This window comes from Rhyacophila brunnea, unplaced genomic scaffold, assembly GCF_057557595.1.
Source record: "Rhyacophila brunnea isolate RB1 unplaced genomic scaffold, BYU_Rbru_1.0 scaffold_9, whole genome shotgun sequence".
Classification (NCBI taxonomy): Eukaryota; Metazoa; Arthropoda; class Insecta; order Trichoptera; family Rhyacophilidae; genus Rhyacophila; species Rhyacophila brunnea.
In genome coordinates, this window is record NW_028233361.1 from 31,466,591 (window position 1) to 31,485,408 (window position 18,818).

The window sequence follows — 18,818 nt, forward strand, 5'->3', positions numbered from 1 at the left end:
ACCTTTGAGCTGATTTTTTTAATGGAAAGATATTTCCGTTATTGCTAAGATTAGGTAGGTAGCTATTTCTATATATACCTAATGATTTTCTTCGATTTGCCGCCTTTTGGGTAACTGCCGCCCCCAAGCGACACTCAATCTGCCTACCCCCACGGGACGTCACTGAGGAGTGCAATAATAATTGTGTGTATTATAAAGGAATATACCTACCAAGCCCAGATGGCCAAATGGAATAACTGTCTTTAAACTTTTAGCATAGGTACTGGATTAGTGCATAATGTTGTCGGCGCCGCAGACGAAAACGAGTTAAATACTATTTTTTCTACTATGATTCCGACAAGTTTCGTATAAGCTTAAAAAGTATACATAGAAAATTAATTTTATATATATTTTTTATTAATTCACGATCCGGAATGTAATATTTAATTTTTCCACGAGACGGAGCGGTAATCTCGGGGATTTTACGAACGGAACTGCGCTCCGGTGCGTTCCGATCCATTTCGAGCGATGGACTATTAGGTAAGTATTTAATTTAATATGGTAATAAGGAATGTTTCAAAAACAACGTTAATTTGCCACTTGAGCAAATATGATAATGTATATATTCTCCGATATGATTTTTTCAAGTCAGTCGTGAAACACACCGCAATGGAGTTATACCGTCTCTTAGTTTTTGTGGCTAGTTTTACAGTGTGTTTGACGGAGATTCTTACCGCCAACGCGCCGACAGAAAATGAGTTTCCAATAATTGGCGTGCTTACTCAAGAAGTATCGAATTATATCGATAGCTTATATCCAGGACTGTACAGTAGTTACATTGCCGCATCGTATGTCAAGTTTGTTGAAGGAGCCGGTGCAAGAGTAGTGCCGATTCGGTAAATGTAAATTTTCATTCTCCGTCATAAAATAAAAATTTGGATCGTTTGACAAAGCAATAGTGTTGTCACATTTTTTTTAATATGTAAGTACTTACAGTGACGCCCCGAGACAAAACGCCGCCCCTAGGCAGCGTCAAAATGCCACCCCATTTTTATGGTATTTTACACACTATTTTTTTTATCATCCTTTCATGACTCGAATATCTAAGAAATGTGTTGTATGGATACATTAAGGGGGACATGCTCAGCGTAGGTCAAAATGGAGCCTTTGTTCTATTTTCAAAGCATGATCCTGGACATACATTAAACGTTATAGATAATCTATTTATATAATTTTGAAGCCTTATGATCCTTTATATTTATTTTAAACATTTGATGACAATCAATGATCAAATTTTTTTTTAAACGGTACATGTTCAAACACGCGCGTTAACATCATTTTACTCCCTACTTCAACTATAGTTTGTCAATTTATGGCTACGGCCGTATGTTGTAGCTTAACCTCTGGGGAATGCCAAAAGAAATGGCGTATTTCAAAAAAACACTACCTTATTCTTAAGTCAATAATTATTATAAAGCAATCATTATTTGTAGGATGTTTATCACACTTGAATGGTCAAAGACATAGCTTATAATCAGTATCTTTAGAATTATCTTCAAATGTGTTAATCTTGCCCATTTTTTGAATAATAAAATGTCTAATTCTTGTCAAATTTGGGATCACAGAGATTATCAATATAATTTTTTATCGTAAATATTTCACTATAATAATGTCGACATAAATTATACTGATGGTTTTATAAATGCGTTTAAAAATTAATAAATGTAAAAAATCTTAACACCACTGCACATTTATGTACTGAAATATGACTATATTCTAAAACATTAGAGCGAGAGGTTTAAAAGAATACTATTTTATGTAATAAAAATAGTTTATGCAGTCATCACATGTTTAAAATAAATATAAAAGATAAGAAGGCTTCAAAATTAAATAAATGGATTATCTACAACGTTTAAGGAATGTCCAGGATCATGCTATGAACATATAAAAATAGCTCCATTTTGACCAACGCTGAGCACGTCCGCCCTTAATAACAAAATATACCTATAGCAAAAAAAATAATTCAAATGCCAACTCTACTTCAATAGACAATATTGCGAGTCCACGGTTTCAGATATTTACATGTAAAAATACACCTGACAACTTTCAAGACTCGCAAATCACTGGCAAAAATATATGGTTAAATTAATTAGGTACGTATGTACCTATAATTAGCAAATCTGAACGTGTCCATTGCTAGTCATCAAGGACGTGACGTCCAAGGACAACGGAAGTAAACTAGATAACGCGAACCCGACAAAAAAGATTACAGTCCTGTTAAACCTATCATGTTAATTAATATTTTGTTTCCAACCAGTGAGCTGATTTTTTTAATGGAAAGATATTTCCGTTATTCTAATGATTCTCCTCGATTTGCCGCCCTTCGAGTAACTGCCGCCCCAAGCATCGCTCAATGTGCCTACTCCCATGGGACGTCACTGAGTACTTATCATAAAACGAGTTAATATTCACAGTTAAATTAAATTACCGTATTTTTATGAAATTATATGGCATTTTAATTACTTACAGAAGCGGAACTTCAAATTCTTCCCTTCCACAAAAAATGGCCCCCTTCAAAAAATATCAAAAAGTAAAAGAAATTGTATGTTAGTTTTATTTTATGTATTTTCTTTATCAAAATTATACCTACTGAAATACATAGGTATGTAATAACATATTTATTTAACTACTGTTTATGCGATAAAACTCCGTTATAACCATTTCAAAATATACCTAGTTTTTTATTGACTATATAGGTACGATAATACAGTCATGCACACGTATAAGGGTGTAGGTATATATACCTACACGATTGTTTTATACTTCCGAATAATTTGATTTTTTTCCTTGTTTTGTTAAAATATATAGAATATACCTGCCATCATACTTTACTACAACTGTTTTTTTTAATAAAAAGTTATTTGATATTGTCAATATGCTGGAAGTAAATAAATAAACAGCTGGTATAAGATATAGTATATTATTTTTTGCACCAAAATTACATTTTGGCACGATTGTGTAGTATAACAATATATTGACATCTGTTTCGAATCATCTTCTACAATCTAAATGTATTTAATTCACCGCGTAAAGTTTAAAAACTGTGGTATCATGCAAGAAAATTATTTTTAAATGTTTTACTAAACAAATTTGTACCACAAGTCAACTTTTTTACTGTGGATGGATCAAATTCAAAGAAAAATGAAAGAAATACATAAATGTGTCGCTAGATTTCAAAATCAGCCAAATCCACCTTTAGCTATTTTTTACTTTTTTGTGACTTCCTGAAGAACTACTGCTTTATAACATTTCTGCATTATCGAAATGTGGAACTTATTAATTTTAAATATTCTGTACTCGAAATAATATAAAGTTTCACCCTTGTGACTGTGTACTTGAGAAAACAAAAAGCTGTTTTTCTCCTATTCATCTATTATGGACTTGGCTGATTTTGAAATCTAGCGACACAAATAACGTTTTTTACAAGACTTTACAAGATTTGATGGAACCAGGATGTTATCATGACTGTATTGTGACAACAACACATTTACTAATCATATTTTAATAAACGTCTGTGTTTGGTACCTACCACATATAGTGGAATGGTTTTCATGGATTTCAACAAGTTGTAGTAATTGAATGAACCCAGAATTTACATACAATTAAAAAAATTATATGAGTAATATATTACAACCAAATTGGCCCTTCTGTCAAGTTGTACAATACTGCTCTAGATGTTGTGATCGAGAATTTTCAAGAAATAATAAGAAAACGTGATTCCAGTTTCTCGAGAACATTTTATGAAATTTCGATTTCTGATTCTCATTTCTTGAGAATTTTGAGAATGTTTGAGAATTCGAAAAATATTGGGGAAGAAATCAGGAGAAAAAAAACCATCATGAAATTTTTTTTGGGGGGAAAACCGTCCACATGGAAAAGGAGATATAAGTAAAACAAGCTTTCGTCTTTCATTCGCGAAGGATTTTTTTTTGCGAGAAAACCGCTCGGGTTAAATATACAATTAATTCACGAATTATTATTGAGAGTCAAGGTCGAAAAAATTGAGAAATCACAAGCTCTACTTCCCTCAACTTGCCCTGCAACTAGAGCCGTCAAATCGAAAGAAAATTATCAATTCCAAAGTATCGGTAAAAAAAGTGTCAATACTTCTTTTACGGACATAACATGAAGAATACTGCTGTGTAGGATTGATGGTCACATCTTTTTTGAATTATCAGCAACGTTCAAAATAGAAAAGTTCGTGAACCGGAGTGTTCGATAATTTTCCGAAAATATTAAAGTGTGTGACCTACCTAGTAGCAATGCAGTGACAGTCTTCAGACAATAATATTGATACCCTTTGATTGTTAATAATTGGTATATTTGGTAGACAGATTTAGTATTTACATCTATGGTAGACAGCGTTTTTAGCGTAGCATGTGAACATAATCTATTTTTTACGAAATATTATTTTTCATTCCTTTATCTGCCATATAATATAAGAAGTGCAGTGTTTGTATTTCTCCGCGTGACGTCAGTGCTTTTTACATATAAATAATGTATTATTTGACGATTGTTTAATTAGTTCAATTAGCAATAGGGCCAAGGTATCATACAATATCCACAGATATTGAAGATGTTCCGAGGCGAATCCTGGAATACTAAACCCAAATCCTATGTAATGTTACAAAACTCTCATTAATCAATAAGACAGCCTAAAAACTTTATCATAAAAACAATACAAAGTCTGTAAAAAATATGTGCAGGTATATAAATGACAAGTTAATTATTAAACTTTATTTAAAAAAAATAATTATTGCATTGATTTTCATAATAATTCCCGAACCGGAGCACACTTTAATATTTTTCACGAAACGGAACTGTAAACTCGAGGGTTTCACGGACCTGACTTGTGCTCAGAGGAGCAGAGGCGTTCCATTCTATTTTGGAATGTCGGTGGCAGTTCCAATGTAGCTGTGGAATTAAACAGAAAGTGAACAATGTGTGATGTTGTATAATAATATACTGTAGTAGGTACCTGCCTAATTATCATATTTTTATAGGATCGGCGAAAACAATGCATATTATGAAGATATTCTGTCAAAAGTAAATGGGTATGTTGATTTGATACATAATATTGATATAATTTCATGTATGTACATATTATTATTATTATTATTGTTGGTATTATTATTATTATTATTGTTGTTGTTGATGTTATTATTATTATTATTATTGTGGTGACAGTATGTTTTTTGTTTTAGTAAGCTATATTTTTCATGATAACTTAAAAAATACGTAATCGAACAGCTTTTAAAAATCTACTTAAGGTCGGACGTGCTCAGCGTGGGTCAAAATGGAGCTTTTTTTCAATTTTCAAAGCATGATCCTGGACATTCCTTAAAACGTTGTAGATAATCTATTTATATAATTTTGAAGCCTTATTATCCTTTATATTTATTTTAAACATTTGGTTGACAAACTATAATTGAATTAGAGAGTAAAATTATGTTAACGCGCGTGTTTGAACATGTACCGTTTAAAAAAAAAATCGGTTAGGTACATATTCAAACACGCACGTTAACAACATTTTACTCCCTACTTCAATTATAGTTTGTAAGTGTATGGCTACGGCCGTATGTTGTAGCTTAACCACTGGGGAATGCCAAAAGAAATGGCGTATTTCAAAAAATCCATTTTGACCTACGCTGAGCATGTCCCCCCTTAATATTGTAATTAATTTTCTTAATTTTTATTTATTGTTGGAAAACCAGTGTCAGCGCCTGATATTATTTTTATTTCCTATCGCAGAGTTCTTTTTCCTGGCGGTGCAACTTGGTTCAACCAATCAGATGGCTACGCTGACGCTGGAGAGCATATTTATAAAATTGCGAAAAAGTTGAACGACAATGGGGACTATTTTCCATTATGGGGAACATGTCTGGGTTTTGAGCTGCTTACTTACTTATCGGCCAATAGAGTGGATCATCGAATATCTTGCAGTTCGGAGAAACAAGCTCTTAATTTGGATTTTAAACCAGGTTAGTATAGTTGGCGGGACTTCAAATTCTGCCCCCTGCATACATTTATCAGACCTCAAGCATAATAATAATAAAAAAAACTACAAGAAGTATTAAAAAATTAATACATAATACACCCATTACAAACATCTAAAGTACCTATTAAGTATTCACATAACGAATAATGGCAAAGAATTACGAAAAAATACCAATAATTTGATTTAGGTAGGTACCTAATGTATAATATACCTAATAGTGAAGTCAATATATCTAGTGAATTTTTTTAAGATTAGTTAACCTTAAATGGGTATGCGAGTGCGAATGGAATTATTACTGTTGCTAAGACTTAGTCTCGACTGCACTAGAATGCATCAAGCCTATTAGTAAGTACACACGCACGTTCTTGCTCGATGGTTTTACGCTCATTCCAACATGTCTCAACCTGTGTACCATCTGGCTCGATGGTTTTTTGTTCGACATCGAATAAATTGCGCTATCCGAAAAAGATTGAAGGTCCGTAATTCTTGTTCGATGTAATTTGAGTGAGGACGCACCGGCAAGGCTCGTGTGGCCTCGCTCTCACTCGTGGTCGAAGTCGTGGCGGTGCGACGGTGGCCTCACAGCGTCTTGTGTCGAGTTGCTCATCTGTGTGGACGCAACGACGAGCATGCTTCCAAGTTAACATGCTCGATCGAGCAAAACCGTCGAGTAAGAACGTACGTGGGTACTAGGCTTATTGCATTGTTTCGTCACACTCGCCCCCTTTCAGAATGCCTTTTTTTCTCACAGAAGTGCGTTAATGTGGTACTTACTTATGTTTATAGGCACCCAGTTGATTTTATTTTACAATGAAAATGAGACAATATATACAAAAATCTGCATTACCTACCTGGTTATGAACGACGACATTAGAACCTAATATTATGTTGGTTGACAAATTTTGTGATCATCACGACCATTCGGGTAGGTAATTAACAAAAATCTTTCAAGCTATTCCACGTAGTAAATGATACGATCAGATGAGAAGGTACTAGGTATATCGCGGATGGTTGGCAACTGATTTCTGACGAATGGCGCGTGCGCAGTAAGTAACAGGATATGACGATTAAGATTTGACGTTTCTGTATCTGTTCCCGAATTGAACAGTTTCTAGTGGTCAGAAATCATTTTTTGAATGGAACGTCTTTTCTGAAGACAATCTATCAAAGTGACAGTTGTCAAGCCAGTACCTAACCTAAATGTCGTGAACGCTTTGAATTTATAATTTGTTATGTTCATTATAATATGTAAAATAAATAAAATTTGATTTGATTATTATTTTCATACGGATATTTCGTATGCTATTTTCTCGAAACATTGCGACATATACACAGTCGAAGTTTTATCAAATCGGGTTATATAGTCTATTATTCATAAGTATGCGAACAAAAAGTAGTTTTTGTTCTTACTATCCTATAATTCTAGCCTTATCCTCTATGCGCAAAGTTCGATTTTTTAATCTAATCATAATAATATTATCATTTCTAGAATCAACAATTTATTTTGTTTGAAGTTCTTTCGACGGATTCTAAACTGTAGACCACATTATGTTAAATCAAACATAAAATGATCAGGTGTTATATAACTAATTTTTAATATTACCTACCTGCCGATTATTCGCAATTTATATTCGCTTGCTGTGTAAGTCACATTACCTACCTATATCGACGTGTATTTAATAATAATTAATATAATACATATGATCGACGAGAAAGTTATGAAGCAAATGAACAATTTGACATGGGTAATCTCTAAAAACATTTGTCTTACAAATGAAGTAAGTAGATAGTTACCTATTCATGAAGCATTATTTAAACATTTAAAATAAATGAATAGAATAATTTATTAAAAAAATGTGTGTTATCGTAGACGGCGAGCTGCAACAGCAGTTCGGATTTTGGTGTGTATTGTGTTTGATTGGCAAAATCAGTGCAGCCATCTTTTTGTCACCGAATTATAGTACGCGGTCCAAGAAACTATAGTGTTTTGACAAAAATATTTATAGTACGCGTTGTCATCTGTTGAAAATGTATAGGTTTTTTGGTTTCTCACAACAAAAAATACGGAGATATCCCCATCCCCTTTTTTATTTAGGTACGTCTTTTAACCAAAAATGCCGACCGGTGAATTCAAAAGTTTCCATTTTACATCAGTCAAGGGTTTTTTTACCTGTTTCGAACAACTTTTTTTCTCAGGTCGTCAAATTTTCTTCTATGACGAAATTATTATACGTAGTACATTTTATAAGTAGTACAGTAATATCGAAATTTTAAATACTTTTGGTGTAACTATTAAGTAATGTCGAAATTAATTTTTTAAGATGAAAATATATTTTTTCCAATATTAAAAAATATAATAATAATATAATAGTATTTGGGCGTAGTACTATCCGTGTTTCTGTTTTAAAAACAGATAAATTAATAAATAAATTTTAGGCACTGTACCTAACAACCTAATACTAATGATTAGTTGTAGAAAATCGCGTTCCCTCAAGGTTTTGCCAAACACAGGGATCTCGGAAATGATGGGAACTGGAATACCTAACGGGCAAGGAGTAGCAGATTACATAACCGATCCCGAGTAAGGAAGAATCCGGGATAAACTTAAACACTTGTCAAGAATACGTCATACGTCGAATACTGACAACTACTCTCGGTTTGACGCTCATTTAATATTGGTGTATTACACACACCATTGCACGTGCATAATGCGTGTTTCATTTTTGCAGGACACTCACACATTCAAAACCCTGATTCAAAATGTAGCGTATTGAATGTAGCCTATCGGAATTATATTAATTATTATCTGTTCTGTGGCCAAACAGTTTGACATTCATTTGACTCACTGGTTTGGTATGGTTTGGTTTTTCTTGCGGGAACAAACCTAAATTATATGTTACAAATTAGAGTAAATATACCCACTTTGAACATTTATTAATAATGATTATGATACAATATATCAGGGTAAACAGTGTGTCTATTTTAAATAGTGGTTCTAAATAAAATTATTCTTTGTAACACACAATCGTGCCCTTATGACCTTTATTCATTAGATTTGTCGATACACAGGTGTTTTATATTCTGTATTCCAGTGGTAATTTGCATAATAATAATTATTGAAATAATAAAAGTATACAACACTCTTCGATCTAAATAATATCTTAATCAGTTGAGACAAAAATTAATAAAACAGAACATTTTTCTATGCACATATTATGCAATCACGTAGTTTCTCAATTTTCGTTAGGCTGCGTAGTTTTACATACTTATATATTTTTTTACAATTTATGTACCTACTTAATTTATTTAATATAAAAGATTATTACAGTTAGGTATTTGCAAATTAATTATTTATTGGCATAACAATATAGGTATAGGTACCAGTGAGTGGCATGAGGTTTTATTTCATTATAAGTGGTATCTATTAAATAATATTGAATGTAATTGAATGAATGTAAACTTTAATACACATTATTATGATACAGCTGTAACTACTGAAAATAATATATTTAACACGTATTTGAGGTCATCCCATGACGTTTGTACATTTCGTACAGACTCGTAACATTAGGTAGTTACATATACATTTTTGTGACCCAATCGACACAATTTTGGGTCACAACACGACGTCATGATATAGTTAGATATGTTTATATGTGGGAATAAATACAAACTAATTCCTTAAAAATGAAACGGTGTAGGCCAAGGATGGCGAACCTTTTTACGAACGCGTGCCAAAATTTTCCAAATAATATTTTTCGACTGTCTGACGTCGCTAGTGGAGAACTACAAGGTTCTAAGTTCTAAGTGTTTGTCCTTGGAGAAACAAAAGTAACAATGAGGCAGCTTAGAATACTACTTCATTGTTGGGTTTGTTTTTTCAAGGACGAACACTTAGAACCTTTTAGTATTAGGCTCGCGACGTGCCAAGCAGTTTTTCATGGTGAAAAAAAGTTTTGAAAGTTTTCTAGAAAAATAGTTTTTAAATTTTATTGAAAAGTTTAAAAATTACAATTGAGTTCTTGGTATCTTTCACCGTATTTATAGCCGAAGGCGTATCTTTCATTCTTTGATTATTTTTGGCATGTTTTCAAAATTCTCAAAGAGATCGTGGAAGCATTTGAAACACTCTTCTTTCATTTATATTCTTCATCACTGAACGGTTTTCCATTTTTAGAGATTATGTTTGAGTCATAATAACAAGCAGTTACGAGTAATATTTGAATGACTGCCGATAATTAATTTCATAAGGTTTGCTGATTGAATATTTTAATTTTTAATTGCCCGATCCTATAGACCGTCCTATGCAATTATTGTATATTTACATTAAACGTAATGATTGTCTTGAAAAAGATTTGCTTGCTATTTTTTATACAATGCGATTTGTCATTTATGCATGAATTTCGTCGTTTCCGTTTGCGTATCGATTGGTAAACTTAATATTAAAAACCGAAGAAAATACGCATGGCTATGCCTTCATTATTTTTTAATATTATATAATATAAGTAAGTAAGTACGTACTCCTATTTATTTGTAAAACTTTTTTTATAAAAAAACATTTTTTAAATAGGTATAATACTTATTATATAAAATAGTAATTTCTTTTCTTTTCAAAATGAAACATTCGCGTGTCATGCAAAATCATCTCGCGTGCCATAGGTTCGCCATCCCTGGTGTAGGCATTGATTACCATCATAAGCCAAGCAGTATGATAACGAAGTGATATAATCAGGCATTAAAATATGTTAATACAAGTTAATATTATAACGGAGATAATATTATGTAGTTACAGGAAAATATTTTTAAGAATAGAAAACAATTTAAGTAAATTTGCTTAAATTTTTAATATGTAGGTAGGTAGGTAGGTATATCATGTTACGTCAGGTTAATAATATCTATCTCCACGAAATAATATCTATAGATCTCTAATATTGATTGAAAACACGATATTATATGAAAATATATTATATAATCATCAATTATTTTCTTGAATACCTATAAATAATTTTAAAACATATCATGCATATACCTACACACTAGAAAAAATCGTTTTGTAGAAAAAAATACGACACCCGACGGCACTTGAACCTGTATCTGCGGGATTCGCGTCAGTATGCTTTTCCAATTAAGCTACGGGCATCTTAGTTAATTACGAAGTTAACTAGTAGTTGTTACATTAAATACTTATTGAATTGGGTTATGGTGTTAGCTATCGGTTTTAGTGTACATATTAAATTAAGGTAGGTTATATTCAATATATAGAATGTTAAATTTTCAAATCTTGTGTCTTATTCGTTGAATAAAAAAAATGGTTTACTAAACTATTGTTAAACTAAAATTAAAAGTGTATAATTAATAAGACGGCTGAATCATGATATAATTAATGTACTTTACAAAGAAATAGCGCTGATTACTTGAACTTTAAGTTATAATAACAAAATGCTAACAATATTGGTAAGTAATACAGTCAAAAATATGATTAGTGGCCGAATTTGAACGGACGAAGATTTTACACAATATTACCAAACAATGCATGCGGTCCAAGCTCATTACAATAATGGTACCACAATTCAAATAATTAAACGTATTTTTTTAATATTCTAGATTTCAAAAACAGCAGGATGTTCACAAATGCTCCTGACGCTGTAATCGATATTCTAAAAAATGAATATGTTACTTCGAATTTCCATATCTATTGTGTCACAGAAAAGGTAAGAAAAAGTCATTCGTAGTACAAATTTATTGTTTCACACATTCAAGTTATAATACCTTGGTCAGGGGTGTGGAAACTGTTGTGTTATAACCATGGCCCCCACATCCTGAAGCGGGCGCCCAGGCTAGAATCTTTGGCGGGCCCCCTACCTATCGCTAAGGATAACGGGAGTGTGATGCTCAACAGTAGCGTTTTCCAAAAGGTGTACGCGGTAAAATTAATGTGTATATTTAGTGTTTTTTTGTATAGTTTAATACATCCATTTGAATTATGGAGTTGTCGAGTATTAGATACACAATTAAAAATTGTATCGTACAACCACATAATTTTTAATAATAATATTATTGTAGGAAAATAGCGCCGCAGGCGACTTTTTTACTAGTGAAGCAAAGTTGTGAGTTGTGACGTGTGTTTAGCTAACTTATCTGGTCGACTCGCCTCGCCGGGCCCCCAGGCTAGGGTCCTGTCAGTCCCCCCCCCCTTGTGGGGGCCATGGTTATAACCTTTCTTCCAAACTTTTCCTGTGGTGGAACACTTCGCAAATCCTGAAATTTTAACGGAATACCTTCTTTATTTGTAGGATAGGTAATATATAATATAAATAACCTATAATCAATAAATACAACACATAAAAATATAAATGTCTTTGATGATTGTGGGTCCTTGAATTGCAAATCTTCTTGATATCAGGCGCAATATTAGAAAGTTGAATTCTTATATCTGGTGTGGCGTCGAGCCTGTTCCTGGACTTTGACTTCGTTGCAGCATAATAAGAAAATCCTGTTTCGCATAAATATGTCGTACCTAGTAAGCGAAAATAATACAATACTAGCTTGTTTTGACACTGTTCTGATAAAGTCGCGGATCACCTATTCACGTTCCGCGGAACATACTTTGGGAAACCCTGCAGTGTACACAATCAAATTCACTACTAAGCAAACAATAAACAAGCAGCTCCATAGGGCGCCAGGTACTTGGTTTGGAGATTACGTCTCAACTCATTGTTTTAGTCACAGAAGAAGCCCACAAATAGGCTAAACATGCAGCCAAATAATTAGCATTAGATAATCACTAACTTGTTGCTACAGTATTTTTATATTTAAATGTTGATATCAACAGCGTTTTTCTTTGACGCAAATGATGCAATCGATTTATTAGAAAATTTAAAAGGGCCCTAGAAAAAGTTCCAACGGGTCATACAACTTTAAATAAATCTTTAAAGGATGCGTATTTCTCACAGATTGAGTATAAAATATTACACAAAGCATACCAAAATCCCTGTAACTAACACCAAAGAGATATATCTATAACATTAGCACTCACACAGAAACGTACTGGTACATGACTGCCCTTTCCAATTATAATTATTTTTAGTTACCTAACGTTTGAGGTTGAAATTTATGGTTTTTATTCTATTTTTTTTATCGTGGGGATTAGCTGAAAATCACTCAGTGGCTCTTACCTCCATATCAGATATGCTATAAAACAGTATTATTAACATATTATTAAAAGTATGCCTTATTAGCGTAAGCTATTATGTCAAATATTTTTTGTCATTAAATTAAAAAAAATAGTTTTCAATTTAAACACGACACATTCTTCATCGTTTTTTGTAGTATTATAATTTGTAAAAACGTAATCTACTTTAAAGAACATATTATAATATAAACTACTATATCTTTTATTCTCTAAATAAAAGAAATAGTTTATTAAATTATTAGCAAGTGCAAGTACCTACGGTATACGTAACTAACATTTTATATAGTGATCGGGGTGTTGGTTAGTGATTCGGACACTTAATTGATACTTTGATTTAAAACACAAAAGCCGAGAGACAAAAATGGACGCAATTTTATAAATATTTTAATATGTGAAAAATACTAGATAGTTTAATTACAGACCTACAAACTTATCTGAAGAATGGGATGGGGGAGCCACTGTCGAAAACTACCCAATCAAGACTCGGAACTGGACAAAATCTGACATTCGAATGACAATTTAAAAATGGCGTCCTATGGCAGTTCGTAGTTCCATTTTTGGCCATTCTTCAGATAAGTTTGTAGTTCTGTAATACGGTTAAGTTAATTAAGAACAGCGTTTTAAATGAATTAAAATTTTGTGAGTTAAATCCTTTTATTTTACAACGTTTTTCTTAGGTCGTATTCTTATTTGTCCGGTGGTTCTTTGTCCGGTACAAATCTTGCAATCGATTTTTAACTAACTTCCCGACTAGCTAGACATTTGAAACTTTTAGAATATATCAGAACACGATGCCAATGCTTTTTTTTTAGATACTTTTAGCCATCTCTAAGTAGAAATGAATTCACTTTCAGTTAATTCTATTTTGTATGAAAAGTTATTTCGACACCATTATTGGTTGCTGTCTGGGATCCTAGCAATTAAATTATTAATATATACGTGCGTTACTATGGAAATCAATATGACATGTCAAAATGACATTTCAGTATTATTTCTATCAAGTATAATTTTTTGATCGTTTAAGCTAGTCAAGTCAAGTTTATATGATTCAACAGAAAATATAATAAAAAGTTTTTTTTTATCTTGTAATTATTATTTTATTACTTTTCTACAAAAAGTAGTCAATAACGGAGTTATTAAGGGGGGACATGCTCGTCGAAGGTCAAAATTGAGTTTTTATTGTATTTTCAAACCATGATCCTGGACACTCCTTAAACGTTGTAGATAATCTATTTATATAATTTTGAAGCCTTATTTATCCTTTATAGTTATTTTAAACATTTGATGACTGCATAAAGTATTTTTGTTACATAAAATAGTATTCTTTTAAACCTCTCGCTCTAATGTTTTAGAATATAGTCATATTTCGGTACATAACTGTGCAGTGGTGTTAAAATTTTTTACATTTATTAATTTTTAAACGCATTTATAAAACCATTAGTATAATTTATTACGAGATAATTTTTGTAAAATATTCACGATAAAAAATTATTTTGATAATCTCTGTGATCCCAAATTTGACAAGAATTAGGCATTTTATTATTCAAAAAATCGGCAAGATTAACACATTTGAAGATGATTCTAAAGATACTTAATATAAGCTATGTCTTTGACCATTCAAGTGTGATAAAAATCTTATGAATAATGATTGCTTTATAATAATTATTGACCTAAGAATAAGGTAGTGTTTTTTTGAAATACGCCATTTCTTTTGTCATTCTCTAGTGGTTAAGCTACAACATACGGCCGTAGCCATAAAATGACAAACTTTAATTAAAGTAGATAGTAAAATTATGTTAACGCGCGTGTTTGAACATGTACTTAACCGAATTTTTTTTTATTTTTTTTTAAACTGTACATGTTAAAACACGCGCGTCAATATCATTTTACTCCCTACTTTAATTATAGTTTGTCAATTTATGGCTACGGCCGTTTGTTGTAGCTTAACCACTGGGGAATGACAAAAGAAATGGCGTATTTCAAAAAAACACTACCTTATTCTTAGGTCAATAATTATTATAAAGCAATCATTATTCATAAGATGTTTATCACACTTGAATGGTCAAAGACATAGCTTATAATAAATATCTTTAAAATCATCTTCAAATGTGTTAATCTTGCCGATTTTTTGAATAATAAAATGCCTAATTCTTGTCAAATTTGGGATCACAGAGATTATCAATATAATTTTTTATCGTGAATATTTTACAAAAATTATCTCGTAATAAATTATGCTAATGGTTTTATAAATGCGTTTAAAAATTATTAAATGTAAAAAATCCTAACACCACTGCACAGTTATGTACCGAAATATGACTATATTCTAAAACATTAGAGCGAGAGGTTTAAAAGAATACTATTTTATGTAACAAAAATACTTCATGCAGTCATCAAATGTTTAAAATAACTATAAAGGATAATAAGGCTTCAAAATTATATAAATAGATTATCTACAACGTTTAAGGAGTGTCCAGGATCATGGTTTGAAAATACAATAAAAACTCAATTTTGACCTTCGACGAGCATGTCCCCCCTTAAATGGTTAGGTAAGTACTTAACTTTGAAATAAACAAAAAAATAATCGCCGATACGTAAGCAATAAAACTAATTTATGTATTTGTTGATTCACAACTCAATTATGTTACATTAGAAAATACATGTTTACCTACTTTGATTATTAGAAAATAATGTTGGTACCTATGTGCCTACATCGTGAAGTGCATCTAATTGGGTTATACCACCGCCATCTTTAGATTAATAAAGCCTGAGCATAACTTTTTGCAAAAGCAACGAGTGGTCCACTTTTCAGCTGTCAAAATCAGATCCCAGATTGCTTGACATATTGATTCGCCCTTTCTCGTTTCAAATTGTATTATGAAAAATTCTCAAATGAAATATATTAACTATCAGTGTTATTTGATATTGATTTGATACTGATGCGGCCTTCCAACATGAAATGGTTCCCTATACCTGATATAGGTCATAGACAAATCCGCATTGAGTTAAATGTTGCTCGTTATAATTTACTTATTAAACTATTATTTTATTATATTAATACTATCGACCGAAGGTTTTTGATAGAATTTGAATTTGAATTCTAATGGATTCAAGCTCTGTACTATTCCATTTAAATCGTTTTTTGTGACCCGGGTTTCGCCTTTCGGCATCTTCAGGCGCCGCGTACACTCACCAAAGGTAAACACACACTGACAACAAACTCTCTTTACTCTAGCTTATATAATAAATCAATACAATAAAGTAGGTAAAAACTCCATTGCCTACCTATCCAGTCAAAGGTTACAAAAAATACAATAAACAACTTATGGTGTCAGTAAAAAACCTAATTAGTAAAAACCCTATCTTATTAATAACAATACAACAGTATTATTTTATTGTTTATCATATAATTTTAATATTTTGTCTATGCCCCCCTTGGAGCTTGCTGTGGTCCAAACATGGTCCCCGGTTGAGAAACGCTGCTGAGTAAACAATGAAATGAATTATTTTGTTGCAGAAGTTGAAATCAGCCGGTATTGCTAAAGACTGGAAGGTATTATCTGTCAATAACGATTTTGATGGAGTTAACTTTATCTCTTCTCTCGAAGCAACAAGGTATGTATTATTTTTTCAATAAAAATATAATGTTACTCACCTGCCATGTTTCACATATTCAATTGGGTATATTATTAATATGCAAATCAAGCACGGAATAAATTGGGGTTTCACAATAATTATTAAAGCCTTATCATGCTTAGTTAGTGAAATTGAATTAGTATATTATTTAATGGGAGCTATCTCTCCTGCTCACCTCTTCTGATAATATCTATTACCTGCTTATAATAGCAACATAACAATATACAGTATTAATAATAATTGTCACTAGTGCGTAGTACCTAGTAGGTGCTGAATATCCATTAGTAGAAACGATGTTGAAAAAAACCTTCTTCTTTGACAATGTAGACCAGCGCTGTCCAACTTCTTTTGGGCAGCGGGCCATTTTTTCTTTAGCAAACATTTCGGGGCCAAAGAGGATAGGTAAATGAAAAGTCAGTTAATGTCAACTCAAAAGTTATTTTTTATACAAAAAAAAAAATCAAAAATAAAACCACTAGAAATAATAAAAACAATAATATTATTTATTCATCATAAATTCATTACGTTTACAAAACAAAGATTATACTCATACGTACTTATAAGTTATTTAATGGGAGCATTGTGGCTTTAGTTGTTGAGCAACAATTTCTTTTATGTCAATATCAACATTTGTTGTGGCAAGTCTAATTATATTTTCAAGCGTGGAGTCCTTCAAGCTGTTTCTATATGTTGATTGTATGTACTTCATGTCAGAGAAGGCACGCTCGCAGATATATGTACTTCCAAACATAGAAATGATTTGAAATCCAAAATCTCTCATTTTTGGGTATTTTTCTAACGCAATATTTAATTTTTTTTTTCAAGCTGGAATAATTAAGCAGCATATTGCTTTGTTTTGAAAAAGTATTTTTAATATCAAGTATTATAATGAAATGTTTTCATATTTTAATGTAATTCTCTCCCCAATGTTTGATGAAAAATTTGCTGAACATCTCGAGGGCCGCAAATTTTTTTTAGCGGGCCGCCAGTTGGTCAGCGCTGATAATACCAATCTTTTTGAATTGTGTTTTTATTAAAATTTCACATTACGTTTTCTTTTTCAGATATCCATTTTATGGCATCCAGTTTCACCCGGAAAAAAACTTGTTCGAATGGGTCTCGAACAGAAACATTTCTCATACTAGTGACGCCATACTTGCCAACAGATATTTTGCCGATTTCCTCATAAGCGAAGCACGAAAGAGTCAACATCGGTTTACGAAGAAGTCTGAAGAGAAGCTTGCGTTAATCTACAATTACGAAGCTCTCTATACAGGTCTTAAGGGTAGCGCGTTCGCGCAATGCTATTTTTTTAATTAGACGACCGCCCTTATAAAACAAAAATAAATTGTTTTTTCTCCGTGTTATTATTTCCTTCCACTGAACATAACTAGGCAGCACGCATTCATTGCACTGTAATCACTGTATGCCAGTGCTCGAAATGGAAAATTTCACGAACAGGAACGCTGTATAATTTTCCGAAACTAAGTACTTATGCTAATCCTTTCTTTACGTACGTACGTACTTTTGATATAAAAATGCAACAATAAACTTTAAACTTCTTACGTGGATCTATATTGGGCAGGTTGGTAAGGATTGTCAGCGCCGCAGGCGAAATAATCTTGTTTTAACAAAGTATACCGTCAAAAATTGTATTATTCTTTATTTTTACTTTATCTACCACTATAACCAGTGCATGATACCTCTACCACCACTCGTCACTGATTATAACTTACTGTCTCATTTGGGATAGATAAGTTTGTAATTAATTAGTCATAACAAACAACATATCCACATAAGTACCTTATAGATTCAAATTAAAAAAATATTTACGTACTTATAGAAAATTTTACAAATTCCATTTAAATACGAGCACAGAATATCAAACATCAAGAAATAGTATTAAAATAGTGTTTAAAAAATAAAGAAATAGTATTAGAAAAAACAGTAAGTGCC

The 18,818-nt window shown here is 31.9% G+C and overlaps 1 protein-coding gene across 1 annotated transcript; it reads left to right on the plus strand.

Annotated features, from left to right (window-relative positions):
• The first annotated feature begins 629 nt into the window (after positions 1 to 629).
• LOC147063521 (gamma-glutamyl hydrolase A-like) lies at positions 630 to 18,215 on the plus strand. Its single transcript, XM_085960133.1, has 6 exons — positions 630 to 875; positions 5,043 to 5,093; positions 5,791 to 6,020; positions 11,642 to 11,748; positions 16,744 to 16,841; positions 17,927 to 18,215. Exons 1-6 carry the CDS (start codon positions 649 to 651, stop codon positions 18,180 to 18,182), a joined length of 969 nt encoding a protein of 322 aa, XP_085816259.1. The 5' UTR covers positions 630 to 648; the 3' UTR covers positions 18,183 to 18,215.
• The last annotated feature ends 603 nt before the right edge of the window (positions 18,216 to 18,818 follow it).

Bases quoted from the DNA above. Each gene is read 5' to 3' on its own strand.
- LOC147063521 (XM_085960133.1), top strand. From the start codon at position 649: ATGGAGTTATACCGTCTCTTAGTTTTTGTGGCTAGTTTTACAGTGTGT. The intron at 6,021-11,641 runs GTTAGTATAGTT...TTAATATTCTAG, and splicing joins TAATTTGGATTTTAAACCAG to ATTTCAAAAACAGCAGGATG. The intron at 16,842-17,926 runs GTATGTATTATT...TTTCTTTTTCAG, and splicing joins TCTTCTCTCGAAGCAACAAG to ATATCCATTTTATGGCATCC.